Source organism: Empidonax traillii, unplaced genomic scaffold (assembly GCF_003031625.1).
Source record: "Empidonax traillii isolate 1590-97213 ecotype Southwest subspecies unplaced genomic scaffold, ASM303162v1 scaffold2795:size21793, whole genome shotgun sequence".
Lineage (NCBI taxonomy): Eukaryota > Metazoa > Chordata > Aves > Passeriformes > Tyrannidae > Empidonax > Empidonax traillii.
This window is the reverse complement of record NW_020957988.1, coordinates 1,608-17,989: the sequence shown is the minus strand read 5'-3', so window position 1 is coordinate 17,989 and position 16,382 is coordinate 1,608. Positions and strand designations below refer to the sequence as shown.

Sequence of the window (16,382 nt, the reverse complement as noted above, 5' to 3'; positions counted from 1 at the left end):
GTTGGCTATGAGGGTGGGCAGGCCCTGGCACAGGTTGCCCAGAGCAGCTGTGGCTGCCCCTGGATCCCTGGAAGCGTCCAAGGCCAGGTTGGATTTCCAACCATTTGAGTGTGTTCATGTGTGTATTCACACACAAAACACGGATGTTACATGGGGGATGTAACTGCAGCTCCCTGTGTGTTTGCTCTGTCAGTACAAACATGCAGGCTGAAAGGTGACAGTGGGTGGAAAATGGAACTGTCCTTCTCTTCCCAGCCAGGATGAGAGGAAGAAACGCACCTTCAGGGACTACACGAGCCAGAAGATCACGCTGGAAGCTGTTCTGAACACCGTGTGCAAGAAGTGTGGCTGCAAAGGTGTGTTTGGGCAGGGCTGAATGGAGCTCTTGGTGCAGCCTTGTTGCAGTCAGGTGGGATTGTACCAGTGTCTGTCTCATGGAAAGGATCACAGGCTGGTTTGGGTTGGAAGGGGCATTAAAACTCATTTCATTCCACCCCCTGCCATGGGCAGGGACACTTTCCACCGGCCCACGTTGCTCCAACCTGGCCTTGGACACTTCCAGGGATGCAGGGGCAGCCACAGCTTCTCTGGAAACCCGTTAACATGGGTGTGTGTAAGGACTGAATTTGGCTGCCATGGGCCTCCCTTAGAGGAAAACTGCATTTTCTGTCTCTGGTTATAAAAATGGAAGACTTAGTTCAAATCCTTTTATAAAAGTTCATTCCTTAAAATCCCATCCCCCTTTGGGCTGCTGGAGAGGGTCCAGCAGAGGCCACGGAGATGATTAAGGGACTGGAGGATCTCTGATGAGGAGAGACTGAGGGAGCTGGGCCTGATTAGTCTGGAGAAGGGAAGACTGAGAGAGGATCTTTTCAATCCATACAAATGTCAATCCACAAAAATATCTCTGAGGGATGTCAGAGGTTGTGCCAGACTCTGCTCAGTGGTGCCCAGTGACAGGAGGAAGAACAAGGGCCAGAAACTAAAACACAGCAAGCTCCACCTCAGTGTGAGGAACAACTTCTGTCCATGGAGGTGGCAGAGCCTGGAACAGCTGCCCAGGGAGGGTGTGGAATCTCCCTGGCTGGAGACATTCCAACCCCACCTGGACATGTCCCTGAGTCACCTGCTCTGGGTGACCCTTCCTGGTCAGGGGGATGGACTGGGTGATCTCCAGAGGGCCCTTCCAACCCCATCTACTCTCTGATCCCTGCTGGGAACACTTCAGTCCTGGCAGTGTTTGCTCAACGTGCCTCACAGCTGAGACCTCATTCTGATTTTGCATTTTGAGGAGTAAGGGTGGCCTTGAGATCATCTGACTGTGAACAGTGACCCACGGAAATCCCACATCACTGGGGTTTTAACCTGCTGAAATCTGTGTCTTGCCCAGTTCAGCAGTGGGAGCCTGACTTGTGTGGTGCCTTTCAGGAGCATTCTGCAAGTTGCTGAAGCATCAAGTAGTTTGTTTTTTTTTTTTTGGACAGGAGTTTTTTTGGCTGTGCCCCACTTGCCTGATGTTATTTGGAGCAAATGGTTAATGGGGTTCGTGCTATTCTGGAGGAGGTTAATAATGAGGATGGGCTCTGTAGTGGAATGGAAGTATCTTTAAAATACTATTTTAAAGAATATTATATATAAAATACTATTTTAACTCAAAAAAAAAAAAAAGTAGGATTCTACCTATTTCCAGTCTGATTTTAATGATGCTGTCTCCTCCTGACAGCAGGCAGGTGCCAGCTATCTGAGTTTCCACTTCAGCTATTAGTAGGTCAGCTTTTGATACCTTCAGACTAGAAAGGGCAGAACCAAAATGAGCTTTGTGGCTCATTTACCAGGTGCCAATCACCCCAGTTTACCTTTCCCATGCCCCTTCCTGTGCTGTTTAAGCCCCTTGCACAGACAGGTCTCTGCAATTGCCCTGTTCAGACAGGAATATCTTCCTCTTTTGCCTGACTCATTTCTCCAGAATGACCTGGGTTGTGTTTTATCTGGCCTGTTGAATCAGGGCATGTCAAACCAGCTGAAGTTTTAGGACGAAAAAAAAAAAAACTCCAGTGTAGATTGTCTTCTCGTAACTCATAATAAAAAGATCCTCAGCAGCAGCTCAGGTGTGTGAAGTGCAAAGGGAAAAGGGCACGAGTTGCTCCTTCAAACATTTATTTTACAGGTCATTTTGCCAAGGAGTGTTTTATGCAGCCTGGAGGTACCAAGTACAGCCTCATCCCAGAAGAGGAGGAAGATGAGGTGGCAGCAGCAGCAGGACATGGAGGAGACAAAAAGACCAGCCTGGCTGAGGAGCCTTCAAAAAAGAGGAAAAAGGTAGGAGGTGACCTGGAAAAGTGGGATGAGCAGTTTGCTGTGTGAGTTACTGCAGCAACATGGGTGTGTGAGTAACCAGTTCTGGGCTGGGAGGGTGGCTCAATCTTCCTGTAGCAAAACAGGAATCTCCTCTGCAGACTTTTTAGCCACTCTTAAACTTTCTGCCTCTGTTTATGCTAAACTGCCTTTAAGCTGGTTCTGGGCTGTGGCAGACAGCCCCCCAAAGATATTTCTTGGAGTGAGAAAAGGATTATTATTTTCCTCCTGGTCTTTGTGAGGCTCTGTGGGAATTGCTTTGGTTTCCTGAATGTCTGTGATTCTTGCAAATAAGCTGTTTTCCCTCCCTTTGCCCTCCCACCTTTAACCCGAACTCAGTGCCCAGTGTGTGGCTCCAGGGGGTGTCCTGACCCAGCCAGAAGGTGAAAATCCATGGGAAAATGGCAAGAGATAACAGTATTTTTATGTGCAGTGTCTGACCTTTGGCTCAGAACGTGCTGGGATGAGATTCAGGGGAGGCCTGAACCCAGACCAGGAGCTTTTGGGGGTCAGGTTTATACAGCAGAGGCTGTTGATAGAATCCCAGGCTGGTTTGGGTTGAAGTGACCTCAAAGCCCATCCCATTCCACCCCCTGCCATGGGCAGGGACACCTCCCACCAGCCCAGGTTGCTCCAAACCCTGTCCAACCTGGCCTTGGACACTTCCAGGGATCCAGGGGCAGCCACAGCTTATTCCAATTCTAGACTTCAGTAAACAATCAAACTTTTATCAGCCCCTTCACAACTGCAGTACCATGTTTATTTACACTCCCAAAGCCCTTTCTTTTTATTGTTTTCCTCTTTGCAGCTCTGTGGCCTCTCTTTGTCCCCGGAGAGGGACAGGAAGCAAAGGTGATGGATTTTGGCTTTACAGGAGAGGGACAAGGGTGGTGTCAGTTATGGCACAGTGAGGACCAGCTCCTGAGGGCTGGGCTCTCCCACCTCACTGTGGCCTTACCCCAGTGCTGGTACTGGTGGGAGAGGCTGCAGATGCTGCCAGTAGAATCATGGAGTGTTCTGAATTGGAAGGGATGATCAAATCCAACCCCTGGCCCTGCACAGACACCCCAACAATCCCACCCTGTCCCTCAGAGTGTTGTCCAAACCCTCCTGCAGCTCTGGCAGCCTTGGGGCTGTGCCCACTGCCCTGGGGAGCCTGTTCAGTGCCCAACCAGCCTGGGGGGGAAATAGTGAATATGTGGGGGGGAGTCTGACTTGAGTACCAAACACAGTTAGTGCTGATTTGATCCCAAATGGGCAGCTCCTGTTTGCTCAGGAGCACTTGGAGAGCTGATCCAGAGGTGGGAAGAGGATCTCCCTTGGTCACAGACCTTGTGCCAGGCTCCATCCCTGGATGTCCTGTGCTTCCACCCTGTGTAGGCTCCTGCTCCAGAGTCCTTGGAATGTCTGTGGAGTGTCATGGCACCCTGATAGAAAATCCACACTGTTTACTTCCTGTTCTGATCTTGGGATCATGGGATTCAACCGAGTCATCCCTCAGATCCCAGGCTGGCTGTGCCTCTGCCCTTTCCAGACCCCAGACATTGGGCTTCTCTGTTCTGAGCTCCACAACCCTTCTCCTGCCTTGAGTCTCTTCCCTCTGGCAGGGATGGGGATTTGCCTGGTAAAGGCTCAAGTTTTTTAAATGCTGTGGGGAAAAAAATTACACTGAGAGGTGCATGAATAACTCCACATCCAGCAGGATGGGCATTCCCAGTGGAGTCCTGCCCTGCTGACACGACAGGATATGGGGGTCACTGTCCTCAATTTGTTCCTATTTTCTTTGGTTTGGTGTATTAACAGCTTCCCTTTAAATCTTGCTCATTCCTTTCATCTTCCCCCCTTCTCAAGGAGGACATCAAAAGTGTTCAGATGTTTGCCAGAGCTGGAATAACAACACTTGGAGCTCCTCTGGAGGCAGGATGTGGGATCCTCGACATGAATAGCTCCCTTGTTGTCTGAGTGCCTGCTGTGAGCTCATGGAGGAGCCACCATGTGCTTCCCTGCCTGGCTGCAGCTCCAGCATAGAAATAGCTCATTTTACCCAGTGACAGTCCCCTGGCTGGCCCATCCCACATGTGTGACATCAGTGTGGAGCTGGATTCTTGAATGAGTAGCAGGGAGCTGCCACTCCCCAGTGATCCCACCTCCACTTAGTGCCAGAGCAACACTATTGACACTTCTGGTTGTTCAGGATCAGCACTTTCTGCTTTCCTAGATCTGATGCTTTCTTGCTATCTCTGGGTGCTCTTCCCTGTCCCCAAAGATTCCTGTCCTGCCACAGGCACTCTGAGGTTCTCACTCCCTTTTTTTTTCTCACCTTGCCTTCCCAATGGCTCCTCAATTTTTTCCTTCATTTACAGGATGTAGCTGTAGAAATAAGTGGTTTGAGGGAGAAGTGGAGATGCTGGAGCGTGTCCAGGGAAGGGAAAGGAGCTGGGAAAGGGCTGGAGCAGCAGGAGCAGCTGAGGGAGCTGCGGGGGCTCAGCCTGGAGAAAAGGAGGCTCAGGGGGGACCTTCTGGCTCTGCAATCCCTGACAGGAGGGGGGAGCCGGGGGGGGTCGGGCTCTGCTCCCAGGGAACAGGGACAGGAGGAGAGGGAACGGCCTCCAGCTGTGCCAGGGGAGGGGCAGGTTGGACACCAGCAGGAATTTCCTCATGGAAAGGGTGGTCAGGCCTTGGCAGGGGCTGCCCAGGGAAGTTTGGAGTCCCCACTCCTGGAGTGATTCCAAAATCGTGTGGATGTGGCACTTCAGGCTATGATTTAGTGGTGAACATGCTGGGGCTTGATGATCCTGGAGATCTTTTCCAACCCTAAAACAGCTCCATCATCCCCTGCTGCAGGGCTGGCAGCACCCCTGGGCAGTCTGTGACAGCTGGGCAGGGCAGGGGCTGTGTGTCCCTGTCCCTTTTCCTCTGGGGTCAGGGGGTGAGGCAGCTCCTGTGGGAACACAGCAGCAGTCCCTGCCTGTGTGGGAGGCAGGAGTGCTGGGAAGAGCTGAGCCCTTTGATCCTGCCTTCTCCTCTGCCTCCCAAGGAAACATCCCCAGTGTTCACCCAGGGCTACAGCCCCTTCAGTTTAAACCCTGCAGAAACATCCCCTCTCCTCAGTCCCACCCAACAGCTCATCCTGGGCTGATGATCCGTTGGAATTGGGTTTTTCTGAAGCCTTGGCTGCTTTTTTTGCCACCTTGTAGAAGAGTTCCAGGTGCTCTGCCTGTAAAAACCACACCTGGCTGATGTTTGTTCTGTGACCTGTGGCTCATCAAGCCTCACTCCATCCTCCCTTGGGCTTGTTTTACTGGTTCCTACACCACAATAGCTGAGGGCACGGCCCTTCACACACTGTGCTTAATCCCTGCTTTTCTGAGCCTACAGACTGGATTCTCCTCCTCCTCAGGTTAGTTCTGACTGTTCCTCAAACAAGGGATGCAAAAAAAACCACAAAACCCACCTTTAGATTTATGTGCTGAATCTTGTTAGGGAGTAAATTGGGTGGTGGGATAAAAAAATCTAAAATAAAATTTAAAAAAAAGAAGCCTGTGAGGATTATTGGCACCTCTCTGGAGATGCAGACTGACATCTCTGTGGAAATCCACTCTTAATTTTTTCCCCCAAGGCCAGGCAGGAAAATGTTGAAATGAGGCCGCAACTTCCACCAAAAGGGTCTTCTGAGAAATATTTCAAGTGTTTCTGGACACTCCCCTCTTATCTCAAAACCAAATACCTTGAGAAGGAATGAGATGTTGTGACATTCCTGAAGCACAGCCTGGGAGCAAATGAACTCAAACAAAATCACCCCAAACTATTCTGGATTTCCCCAGGTCCACACGTTTTCCTCGTAATTCCATCAAAATGCTGCCAAAATCCACATAAAACACCCCAAAATACCCCTGAAATTCACCCAAGAGGCCTCTAAAATCCACCCAAATCCCATCAAAATATCAGGAAAATGCACTCAAATACCACTGAAATCTATCAAACTCCTCCCAAATTCATGGAATTCGCTTCAGAATTCCCCAAATGTTCAAAATTTCCCACTAAAACCCCCTAATTCAATCCCAATAGCCCCATATCCCATCATAATGCCCCAAAATTGCAACAAAATACCCCCAAATACAGGTAAAATGCATCTCCCAAAATATCCCAGAATTTTCCTAAATCCCCCCAATATTCCCAAACCCACAAAACCACCTCCAAAAATTCCCAAATCCCATCAAATCCACCTGAAATACATAACAAATTACACCCAACCCCCCCAAATCCCATCAAAATACCCCCAGATATCCCAAAATGCCCTCAAAATCTGTCCAAATCCTTGAAAATCTCATCCAGATCCTTGAAAATCCCATCCAAATAGCTTCAGAGCCCACAAAAAGCCACCAAAATCCATCGAAAGCCACCCAAAATGCCTCCAAATCCATACCAGGTCCTATTAAATTCCCACAAAAATTCACCAAAACGCCTCCAAAAACCCACCCTGATCCCAGAATATCCCCAAATCCCCCATGGAAACGTTCACTGGTGAGCAGTGCAGTGCCTTGGGAGAGTCATGGAATCCTGGAATACCCAGAGCTGGACGGACCCAATCAAGTCCAAACTCCTGGCCCTGCATGGGACACCCCGAAAATCCCACAGTGTGCCCCAAAAAAAGGACTCTGTGTGTGTTGGAAGGAGGCCCTGAGGGGTGGTTGTTTTTTTGCAGTGCCCAACACGTGCTTTGGTGTCCCCTGTCATCCCGTGTGACATCCTGTCCTGCCTTCAGCCCTCGCATCCTCAGCGAGTTTCCCAAGCCCTGGGATGAAACTCTCGTGGTTCTTAAAAGGTCTTGTCAAACTTTCTCACCACCCAAGCCTGGGGAAGCTTGAGAAAATTCTCCTTGCTGCATATCCCTTTCTCTGGAAGGGTTTAACTCTTTCCCATCCTGTTCCAAAGACTGTGAGGATTTGGGGTTTTTTTGTGTGTGTGTGGGTTGGGGATTTGTAGGATTTGTAGTGAGTCTTGTTATCCCACAGGAAAATGCAGACACTGGGTTTTGATTGTGGATCCTCTGTGGGATCCCAGAGGACTCGGCACAGCTCCAAACCAAAGTGTTGTCTTTGCTCTTCCACCTCCCTGAAACAACTGTCCTCTGTCACGGTAAATAAGCTGCCAGCTCCCTTCTTTATTCCCTAATTGACAAGCCCATGCCTGGTGCTGGGATACCCAATCCATGGGAAATCGTGTCCCTGCCCTTAGGGGAGAAGGGGCTGGTTTTAAGGGAAATACAGACAGACTCAACTTGTCTCTCCATGATCTGGGGTAGGAATACTTGCAGGGAAGCTGCACCTGTCTGGAAGTGGCTGGAGCTAATGGAAGAGGGAGGAATCAGCCTTCTCTTCCCTCCACATGAGGACACTTTCCCCAAGCATTTCGTTCTTCAGGGCAAGTTTGTAGGTGGCACTGGAGGGCTCCTGTGCCCTCACTGTTGGCACACACCTACATCCAGCGTGGCTTCAGTGTGCTCTCCCACCCTGGGGAGCTCCCTGGGCACCTCCAAGCCTGCAGAGCTGATCCAGTGGTATGTAAAAGTCCGTCATCAAAGAGTGTTCAGTGCCTTGGGGTGCTCTGCTGATGCAATTCCAGTGCACCCAGGCCTGATCTCGGGGTAATCTCTGCTCGGTGGTTCCTCACATGCCTCAGATTCGAGGGTTTAGATGCATTTCCAAGTTCCTTGGGACCTTTATTCCAGCTCCAGCTGTTCTTGCCCTACATCTGAGTGATGGGTCTGGAGCTTCCTGGGGAGCTTTTGCTTCAGGGCTCTGCAGAAACAGGTGGAACCTGGGGGGCTCTGTGGTGTCATGGAGGGGAGGGATATGGGAGAGCAGGAGGGGGTGCAGTGGGAAGCTGTGTGGGCAGGAGGGGGTGCAGTGGGAAGCTGTGGGGGCAGGAGGGGGTGCAGTGGGAAGCTGTGGGGGCAGGGGGAGGTGCAGTCTCTGCAGGGAGGTTGTGCCAAGAGCGGGTGCTGGGAGGGCACCAAGTTTGTCCCGGCTGCAGGAAGCTCTGCTGGGCATGGCTTGGGCTCTCCTGCCAGGAGCAGCTGTGTTTGGAGAGCTCCAGCACATCACTGATCATCTCCTGGCATTCTGGGGTCTGCTGATGGGGCAGGGGGGCAGGGGTGGTGCTCGTGGCTATTTTAGAAACCCCTTTTTTGGGCAAAAAAGCTTCATCCTTCCAACTTTATTAATTAAGATCAGCCTCAAATAATGGAGTGTGCTCTCACCGTGGAGCGAGGGCAAGGACTCTCCTTTTGATCTGAGTCTTTCCAGGCTTGGCTTTACACGTTACCTCCCCCAGCTCTGATTTGTGCTGTCCCCTGTCCCCAGCTCCTGCAGCTGTGGGCCCGCAGTGGGGATCAACTCCTGCCTCCTGGGGCAGAGTGCCCTTTCCTGGCAGGAGCAGGCTCCCTGTCCCAGCTGCGAAGGCACAGGGACACAAAGCCCCTTGCTGCCCTGGTGAGCACAGGTGACAGTGTTCCCAACACGTTTTCCATTTGTTTTCCCAGAAGAAGAAGAAGAAAAAGAAGCACAAGGCGAAGGAGTCCTCGGAGTCGGACTCGGACAGCTCGGACTCGGACAGCTCGGGGGCTCAGCCCTCCAGCAAGAGGAGCAAGCATTCCAAGGCTCCCAAGAAGAAGAAGAAGAAGAAGCAGAAGCACAGGAAGTAGCCCTGGGAATGAGCAGGGGCAGGGTGGGGTGCTGATGTTGCCAGTCCCTGGTGCACACCAGCAGCAGCCAGCAGGAACCGGGGACAGAGTTTCCTTCTAAAAGTAACCCAGGCATGTGGTGTTACAGGTGTGACCTTGCTACAAGTTGTCCTCTGGCACCTTGGCACAGGCTGCCCCTTTCTCCCACAGCTCCTGCCAGGACAGGCTCATGACAGCCTGCAGGGCACCTCTCCAGGGCACCTCTCCTGTCCTGCAGCCTCGTGTTTCACTGGCTGTGCTTCCAGCAGCAGCCTGGGTGACATCAGCCCTGTGCAGCTCCTGCAGAGCTGGGGTGGCACTGCCAGGCTGTCCCTGCCTGTCCCCACGCTGCTCAGGGACAGCAGTGTGTGCTGCTGGGCCCTGGGATGGGGCCACATCCCCCCCTCCTTGGCTTTGGGCTGCAAAGCTGCCCCAGCTCCCCCTGTGTCTGCAAACACTGCGAGTGGAGGAGCGAGAAGCACACGGGGAGTGGAGATACTGTGAGTAAACACTGGGCAGTGTTTGCTGCCTTGGAAGGTGATGGAAAAGAAATCTCTGGCGTTTCCATTTCCACCAGTGCTTTGTACCTGCTCTTTTCTTCCGTCCCTGCCACACTTGGGCAGGGAAGGAACGGGGCACAGACCTGCAGGAAAGGGGTTTTTTGGAAGTCCTGGATGCTTCCCCAGGTCCCCCCCGGGGTGGGAAAGGGGTGTGTGGTGAGGTAACCCATAGGAGAAGCGTGGTGCCTTCTGGAAGGAAGCAGCTGGAGCATAAATCTTGTAACTGGAGCTGAAGGTCAGGGGGAAGGGATGGCAGTGACCTCAGGGGGTGTCTGCCAGGAGCAGGAGCAGTTGTCTGTACTGGGACAGATGTGCTGAAGGAACTGGGGAGGTGAGTCTCTCCTGTTGCCTTTGGCTCTACAGGGAGGTCAGAGTGGGGTTGGCAACTCCCAGTTGGTGTCACAGCAGAAGGATTTGGGGTTGCTGCTGCAGCCTGTCCCTCCTCTGTGTGCTATGCCCCAGTTCCCCATGGCTGCATCCCCCCAATGGGACCAGTTCCCTTCCCAAAACCAGCCACCAGGTGCTCGGGACCTTGATTTCCAGCCCTGCCCTGGTGGAAGGATCACTGTCCAGGGAAAGGAGCTTGTCTGGATCCTGAACAAATATCCCCCCTGGGAAAGCACATTTTAACCATCACAGCCTCTTATTTCCACAGCTTGGGGAAATGTGCTGCAGGGATCAGCGGGCATTAACCCCATCCCTGCCAGGGTGGCCAGGCTGGTGTCGTGGCTGAACACCGCGGATGGGCACATGCCAAACCAGCCTTTTCCAAGCAAACTGACCACAGAGCTGTAACAACACGGCCTTTATTCTTTTTCCACACGACTTTTCCCATTATTACTTAAAAAAAACAACGCCAACAACAAACCACAAACCCACCCTCCCCTCCCCCCAGGCCCCGGGAGGCGCCGGGGCGGGGGCAGCAGGAGGCTCCAATCCCACGTGGAGCTGTGCCCAGCACGGGGTGGGGATGTGGGAGATGGGATGGACGTGGCACCGGGTGACAGCGGGGGGCGGGGGCAGCGCCTATGTCGCCTTCTCGTAGGTGCGGGTGCAGACCACGTTGCCCATGGTGAGAGTCTGGGGGCAGATGATGAGGAGTGGGGGTTAGTCCAGCTCTAGGCCTGCCCTAGACTGAGCCCTTCCCGGGTTTAACACCCTTTCCTTACCAGAATTAACTTCCCATCCTTCAGCTCCCGCACCAGCGTTGTCTCCTTCCCGTCCCACTTCTGCACGTGGACGAGTTTCCCTCCGTCCAGCTTCACCAGAGACTGTGGGGAGAGAGAAGGCCTGCTGTGAAACCCTCCTTTCCGGGGTCTCAGGGCTCTTGGAGGGGCTTTGTCCCTTGGAGGGGTCGGTGCTGGGTGTCCTGTGCACACCCTGGAGCCCCTCAGTGCTCAGGATCAGGCTGTGAGTGCCACCCTCGGGATGCCCCTCTGGGATCATCCCACCTGGCTCGGTTAGTCCTTCCCAACCCAGGACGCCGCGTCCTCTGCTGGGTCACGGTCTCGGCTGCCCCACCGCAACCCCAGCGTGCCCTCCCTGCCCCGGGGCCAGCGCAGGGAGCCCTGCCCAGGGTCCCATCCTGCAGCGGGGCCCGGGAGCTGAGCCCGGCCGCTCCCGAGCGCGGCTCACCGGCCCCGGAGGGCTCGGAGGGGCGGGGCGGGTATCGGGGCAGGTACCGGCCGGGCCTTTGAACCGCAGCTTCCCTGCCCTCAGGAGAGCTTTGGAGGGTTTTTTTGGAGGAGCTGATCCGGCAAACGCGCCTCTGCTCGCCGGGCTGTTTGCGAGGCCGCTGCTGCTGACTCAGCCCGGCCGTGCCCAGGTTAGTGTGACAGCAAAGGCTGTGCCAGGATAGACAGTGCCCCGGCCCCATCCTGCCCTGTGCCCCCCACCCAGCCCCTCCGGCTCTGGGGCTGCCCCTTTGGTACCCCCATGGCTTGGGTCAGTGTCCCCATAGGGCTCTGGGTGCTCCCCCAGAGCTCAGCTCTCCCCACACCTGGGTTGTCCCCACTGCTCGGGTGCCCGAGAGGAATTTGGGTGCCCCACAGCCCTGGAAACCATGGACAGAGGGCAGGGTTAGATGGCATACTGGGGAGAAACTTCTCCTGTGAGGGTGGGCAGGCCCTGGCACAGGTTGCCCAGAGAAGCTGTGGCTGCCCCTGGATCCCTGGAAGTGTCCAAGGCCAGGTTGGAACAAGCTGGGATAGTGGTAGGTATCCCTGCCCATGGCTTTGAGATCCCTTCCAGTCCAAACCATTCCACGATTCCATGCAATCCTGGGTGCCCCACAGCTCCACACACACCCCCTGCCCCATCCCTGCAGCCCATGGCTCGTCCTGGCCCCTGCTGACCCATCATGTGCCCTCTGAACCCCGGCCGAGGGGCACCCCAAGGGCACGTCCCCTGGCTGGGCAGGAGCTCTGGGCTGGTCACACGTTCCTGCTGCTTTGAACAGTTTCCAGCAGTTCCGGAGGGTGGGAAGGGGGTGGAAAGGGGGTGGGCAGGGCGCTGCTGCCCCGTGTCTGCCCGGCTCACGCTGCCTCCCTTCCCCCAGCCTCGCTCCCTGCCCAGCCCTTGTGCTTCCTGCCTTGGGGCCGGGAAGGGGTTTTGTGCCCAGCGAGCCCCAAGGTGCCCCCTGAGGTGCCCCCTGGGCTGGGTGGGGGGCAGGGGGCTGCCAGCTGCTCCCTGCAGGGAGGATTCAGTGAGGTGTGGGACCAGTAGCTGGAAACCAGGGAAAAGCAGGGGCTGGGTCAGTCCTGCAAGGGAAAATGTCTCTGCAGGGCGGGAGAGGCCGTGAAAGGTGCTCTGACCTCCCTCAGGTGATTTTACTCTTGCTCTTTCGGTGAGGAACAGCTTTGGTCAGAAGATTTTGGGCTCCCCAGGGACCCCCGGGGATGCATCAGCCCCCGGGGTGGCACCATCCAGGTGGGATTGTCCGGGTGCTCCGTCCCTGTCCCTGCCTGCAGAGCTGCCTGCTCGGGAGGGTGGGCAAAGAGGGGGCTCAGCACAGAGGGGGCTCAAAAAAGAGGCCCTGTGCCCCTCTGTCCCCGGAGTGGGGACACTCACCACCACCCCACTGCATCCCCTGGCCTCCTCTTGAGCAAGCTGGCACTTGCAAGCCTGGCTCTTGCACAACCTTCCCGGCAGCTCCGGGGCCCATCCTGCCCCCGGGGGGGGCGAGTTGTGCGGATCACACCAGGCTCGAGCACCAACCTCGGCGGGCAGAGGAGTGTTCCCCTCGCACGGGCAACCAGGGCTGGACCCCCCGGGAGCCCAGAGACCCTCCGTGGGGTGGGCAGGGCTGGGGGCAGGGCCGGGGGCTCACCTTGACGTGCCTGTCGTCCGCCGTGGTCTCGTCGAACTCCTCGCCCAGCTTAAAGCTGATCTCGGTGTTCTTGAAGGTGCTCTGGGTCTTCACGGTGACCTTGTCTCCGCTCACCTCGATGATGGTGGTGGGCTTGGTGAGCCCGGCCATCTGCCGCGTGGCAAAGCTCACGCCTTGGGGGGAGAGGGTGGGGGGTGAGGGGGATGCAGGGGCAGGATGCTCCTCCGATCCCTGGGGTATCACCCCGGAGCTCTTCCTCCCTCCCCGTGATTCATCCCCCCCAAAAAACTGCTCCCCACCCGTGATCCCGGGAGGGCTTTGTGTGCCTGCCACACTTGGGGAGGTGGGAGGAAGGGGGGCTCTGTGGCACAAAGAGGGGTCCAGGGAATGCTGTCGTTGCTAAGGGATGGATCCTACACCGGCATCCACCAGCTCCCGGGCTGGGGGAAGGGGGGCACCGGTGCCTGTGCCCCCTCCCCGCGCTGCTCCGGCGTGGGGGACACACCCTGCCCAGGGGCTGGGGCTGGGTGGTGGGGGGCTTAGGGGGTCCCGGCTGGCTCCCAGAACCGGGAAGGGGCATCTCATCCCCCCACCCTCTGCCAAGGATTACCCAGGGGAAGAACGAGACCACCTAACCCAGCCCGAGACCCCCTTACCCAGCCCGAATCCCCGTGCACAAAACCCCAGAGCCCCTCCCTAAAAAGCACCCACCCAGGCAGCAGCGACCCCCCCCGCCGCCTGCACGTCCCCCCCCAAGCCAGACCCCCGCGTGTGGGGGGCGCAATGTGGGGAGGAGGGGTGTATAAAAAAAGAAAAATGGGGTGATGTGACTCCAGCCCTCCTCACCCCCCTAACTCACCCAGAGCTTTCATGTACTCATCGAAATTGTTGGTCTCCACCAGCTTCCAGGTGCCTACGAAGGCGTCCACCATGGTGAGGGGGTCTCGGGGGGGGTTCCGCAGGCGCTCGGGGGTTTCGGCGTGCTGCGAGCGTGGCACCGGCTGCAGCTGCTCCGGCCCCGCCGCCGCCTTAAATAATGTCCTCATCACATGATTGGAAAGAGCACGGCGCGCTCCAGAAATACTCCCCCTGGCAGCGCTGGCAGCGGCCACCCCCGGCACGGACACCCAGCCCCCCGCCACCGACCGACCCCCGCCAGGACCCCCCCAACCCCCCCGGGCTGGGGCAAGGACGGGGAGGCAGAGAGAGGGACACTCGTGTCATGAGATGCGTGGGGGCTCTGCGGGGTGGGGGTGCGGGGTGTGGGGACCCGAGGCAGGGCTGGGCACGGGGTGTGTGCCCGCCACGGGGGACGTGGGGACGGGGTGGGTGCTGCCCGTGGAGGTGGCACACGGTGAGAAGGTGGGGACAGCGGCAGGGACAGTGTCCTTCAGGGGACGGGCAGGCTGGGCTGGGGGACAATGAGGCACGGGGAGCAGCAGGACGTGTGTGGGGACATTTAGGGACTCCAGGGGAGTGTGGGGATATGTGTGACCCCCCTCAGCCCCCAGCTCCTTGTGTGTGTGGGGACACGTGTGAGCCTGTCCCTGCTCCATGTGCATGCGTGTGGGGGCACATACGTGACCCCTGTGTGTGTGGGGACACACGAGGGATGCTCTGTGTGTGGAGGGGGGGGGGGGGGACACACTGGGGACACCAACAGACCCCACATGTCCCCTTGCTTTGGGCACCAGTGGCAGTGGGGTCAGGGTCAGTGCATTCCCCAGACCTTCCCAGTGTGTGGGGTCACCTGTGGCCGTGGGATTCGGTGTCCCCCAGTCCCTGGGGACGATCCTCCTCCTGCTGGGGGTTCAGGTGTCCCTGAGCCCCATGACTGCAGCGCGTCCCCTCGTCTTGGGGACTTCAGGGTCAAAGTGACCAGGCCCCTGAGTGACCTGGGGACACTTTCTCCCTGTGTCTGGCCCCGGTGTGTCACCAGAGGCACCCAAAAATAGCTGGAGCTCGTGTTCAGCCTCCTCTGCTGACACTGCCACTGAGCACGACCCCTCACCTCGTGCCTTGGGGGGGAGAGGCACTGTCCCCACGGGATGGTGTCCCCTTGCCCTGGCTGGGACACCCCCTGGGCTCAGCTCTCCTGGGTCACAGGGATGATTTATTCCCTGTGGAGCCAGAGCTCCCATCACACCCACACACCCCGTGGCCTGGGAGGGAACACAGAGGGCAAGGAGTGTCCCTTTGTCCCCTCCCGTGGGTGTCACCGTCCCAAACTTGCACAGCCCTGTCCCCACGGATGCTCCCAGGACAGTGGGACCATGACATGGGAGCATTCATGAGAACAGCTGCCCACGTGCAGGGTCACCAATCCACAGGAACACCCATCCACAGGAACACCCATCCATCCTCAGGGACATCAATCCACAGTGTCACCCACATATAGGATCCCACACCCACAGGGTCACCCCCCTGTAGGGGACACTGACTCACAGGGTCACCCCCACACACCACACTCTGTTCCACCCGGGACTGGCCCCCACTCCAAGAGATCCCAGTGCCCGGGATTTCGGGAGCTGCCAGGCCAATCCCTCCCGGGGTGCTGGGCGCGGGCGCTGCTGGGCACGGCGTGTCCCTGCCCGTGGCCCCACACAGCTCTCCTGGTCCCGGCCACTGCCCGGGCGGTGACCAGAGGGGACCTGGGCTTAGGGATGGCTTTGCTGGTCCCACAGCGACAGCTATAGGTGACCGTCCGGGATGGGATGGGTCCAGCTCCACGTCCAACCGTTCCCTGCCCGGCTCCGGCATCCTGGGCATCCAGCCCCCGGCCCGGGGGCAGGAGGGTCCCATCCCCGCCGCTGGCAGAAGCAAAGGATTTGGGAGAGCCCGGGAAAGCCCCTCTCCGTGTCTCCCCCATCCCCGAACGCCGCTGGCCCCGCTGCTTCCCCCGATCCCGGGGCTGCGGGAGGGGACCCAGCGTGGGGACCCGTGGGTGCCTCTGGCATGGGGGTACCAAACAGCATCGCCCTGCTCCCCGCCCCCCAAAAATCAACCATCTCCCCATCCCCAGGAGCAGAGACCTGCTGGGTGGGAACCCTCAGGGTCGTGCTGGCTGCAAGGGGGGGGGGGGCTTTGCTTGAGGCCTGGGGGGTGGGGCTCTTGAAATCCTGTCGTGCTCCCTCTTCTCCCCGGTTCTTGGGAAAGGCTCCCACATCCCCCAGAAGAACAGCCAGGAGACGAGGTGGTACCCAAAAACATCACAGTGAACACCACACTCAGCAAGAAACACCGTGGCTGCTCCTGCGGCCAGGAGGGCCCCCCCCGCCCGGGGACCCCCCTGCGCTCGGCTCCGCCAAAATGCCCCAGAAGAAAAATATTCCTCCCCCTGGAGAGGCAAAAAAAAATTCCCCCCTCCGAGTCCTGGCCCAGGGCGTGGGTGGGAATCGCCCCTTTGTCACGGCAG

General features: G+C 57.0%; 2 protein-coding genes across 2 annotated transcripts in view; one reads left to right on the top strand and one right to left on the bottom strand.

Annotated features, from left to right (window-relative positions):
* ZCCHC17 (zinc finger CCHC-type containing 17) overlaps positions 1-9,657 on the top strand; it is a 12,612-nt gene extending 2,955 nt beyond the window's left edge. The window contains 3 exon segments of the mRNA XM_027910155.1: positions 222-356; positions 2,168-2,319; positions 8,900-9,657. Coding sequence (XP_027765956.1) covers positions 222-356; positions 2,168-2,319; positions 8,900-9,061 — 449 coding nt within the window. The 3' untranslated portion in view covers positions 9,062-9,657.
* Positions 9,658-10,626: 969 nt separating this feature from the next.
* LOC114072235 (fatty acid-binding protein, heart-like) lies at positions 10,627-13,965 on the bottom strand. Its single transcript, XM_027910156.1, has 4 exons — positions 13,827-13,965; positions 12,968-13,140; positions 10,809-10,910; positions 10,627-10,719 (listed from the first exon to the last, which is right to left on the bottom strand). The coding sequence occupies exons 1-4, from the start codon at positions 13,897-13,899 to the stop codon at positions 10,666-10,668; spliced, it is 402 nt and encodes a 133-aa protein (XP_027765957.1). The 5' UTR covers positions 13,900-13,965; the 3' UTR covers positions 10,627-10,665.
* Between the last annotated feature and the right edge of the window lie 2,417 nt (positions 13,966-16,382).

Bases quoted from the DNA above. Each gene is read 5' to 3' on its own strand.
- LOC114072235 (XM_027910156.1), bottom strand. From the start codon at position 13,899: ATGGTGGACGCCTTCGTAGGCACCTGGAAGCTGGTGGAGACCAACAAT. The intron at 13,141-13,826 runs GTGAGTTAGGGG...TCTCCCCCCAAG, and splicing joins TGAGTACATGAAAGCTCTGG to GCGTGAGCTTTGCCACGCGG. The intron at 10,720-10,808 runs GTAAGGAAAGGG...ATCTGCCCCCAG, and splicing joins AGGATGGGAAGTTAATTCTG to ACTCTCACCATGGGCAACGT.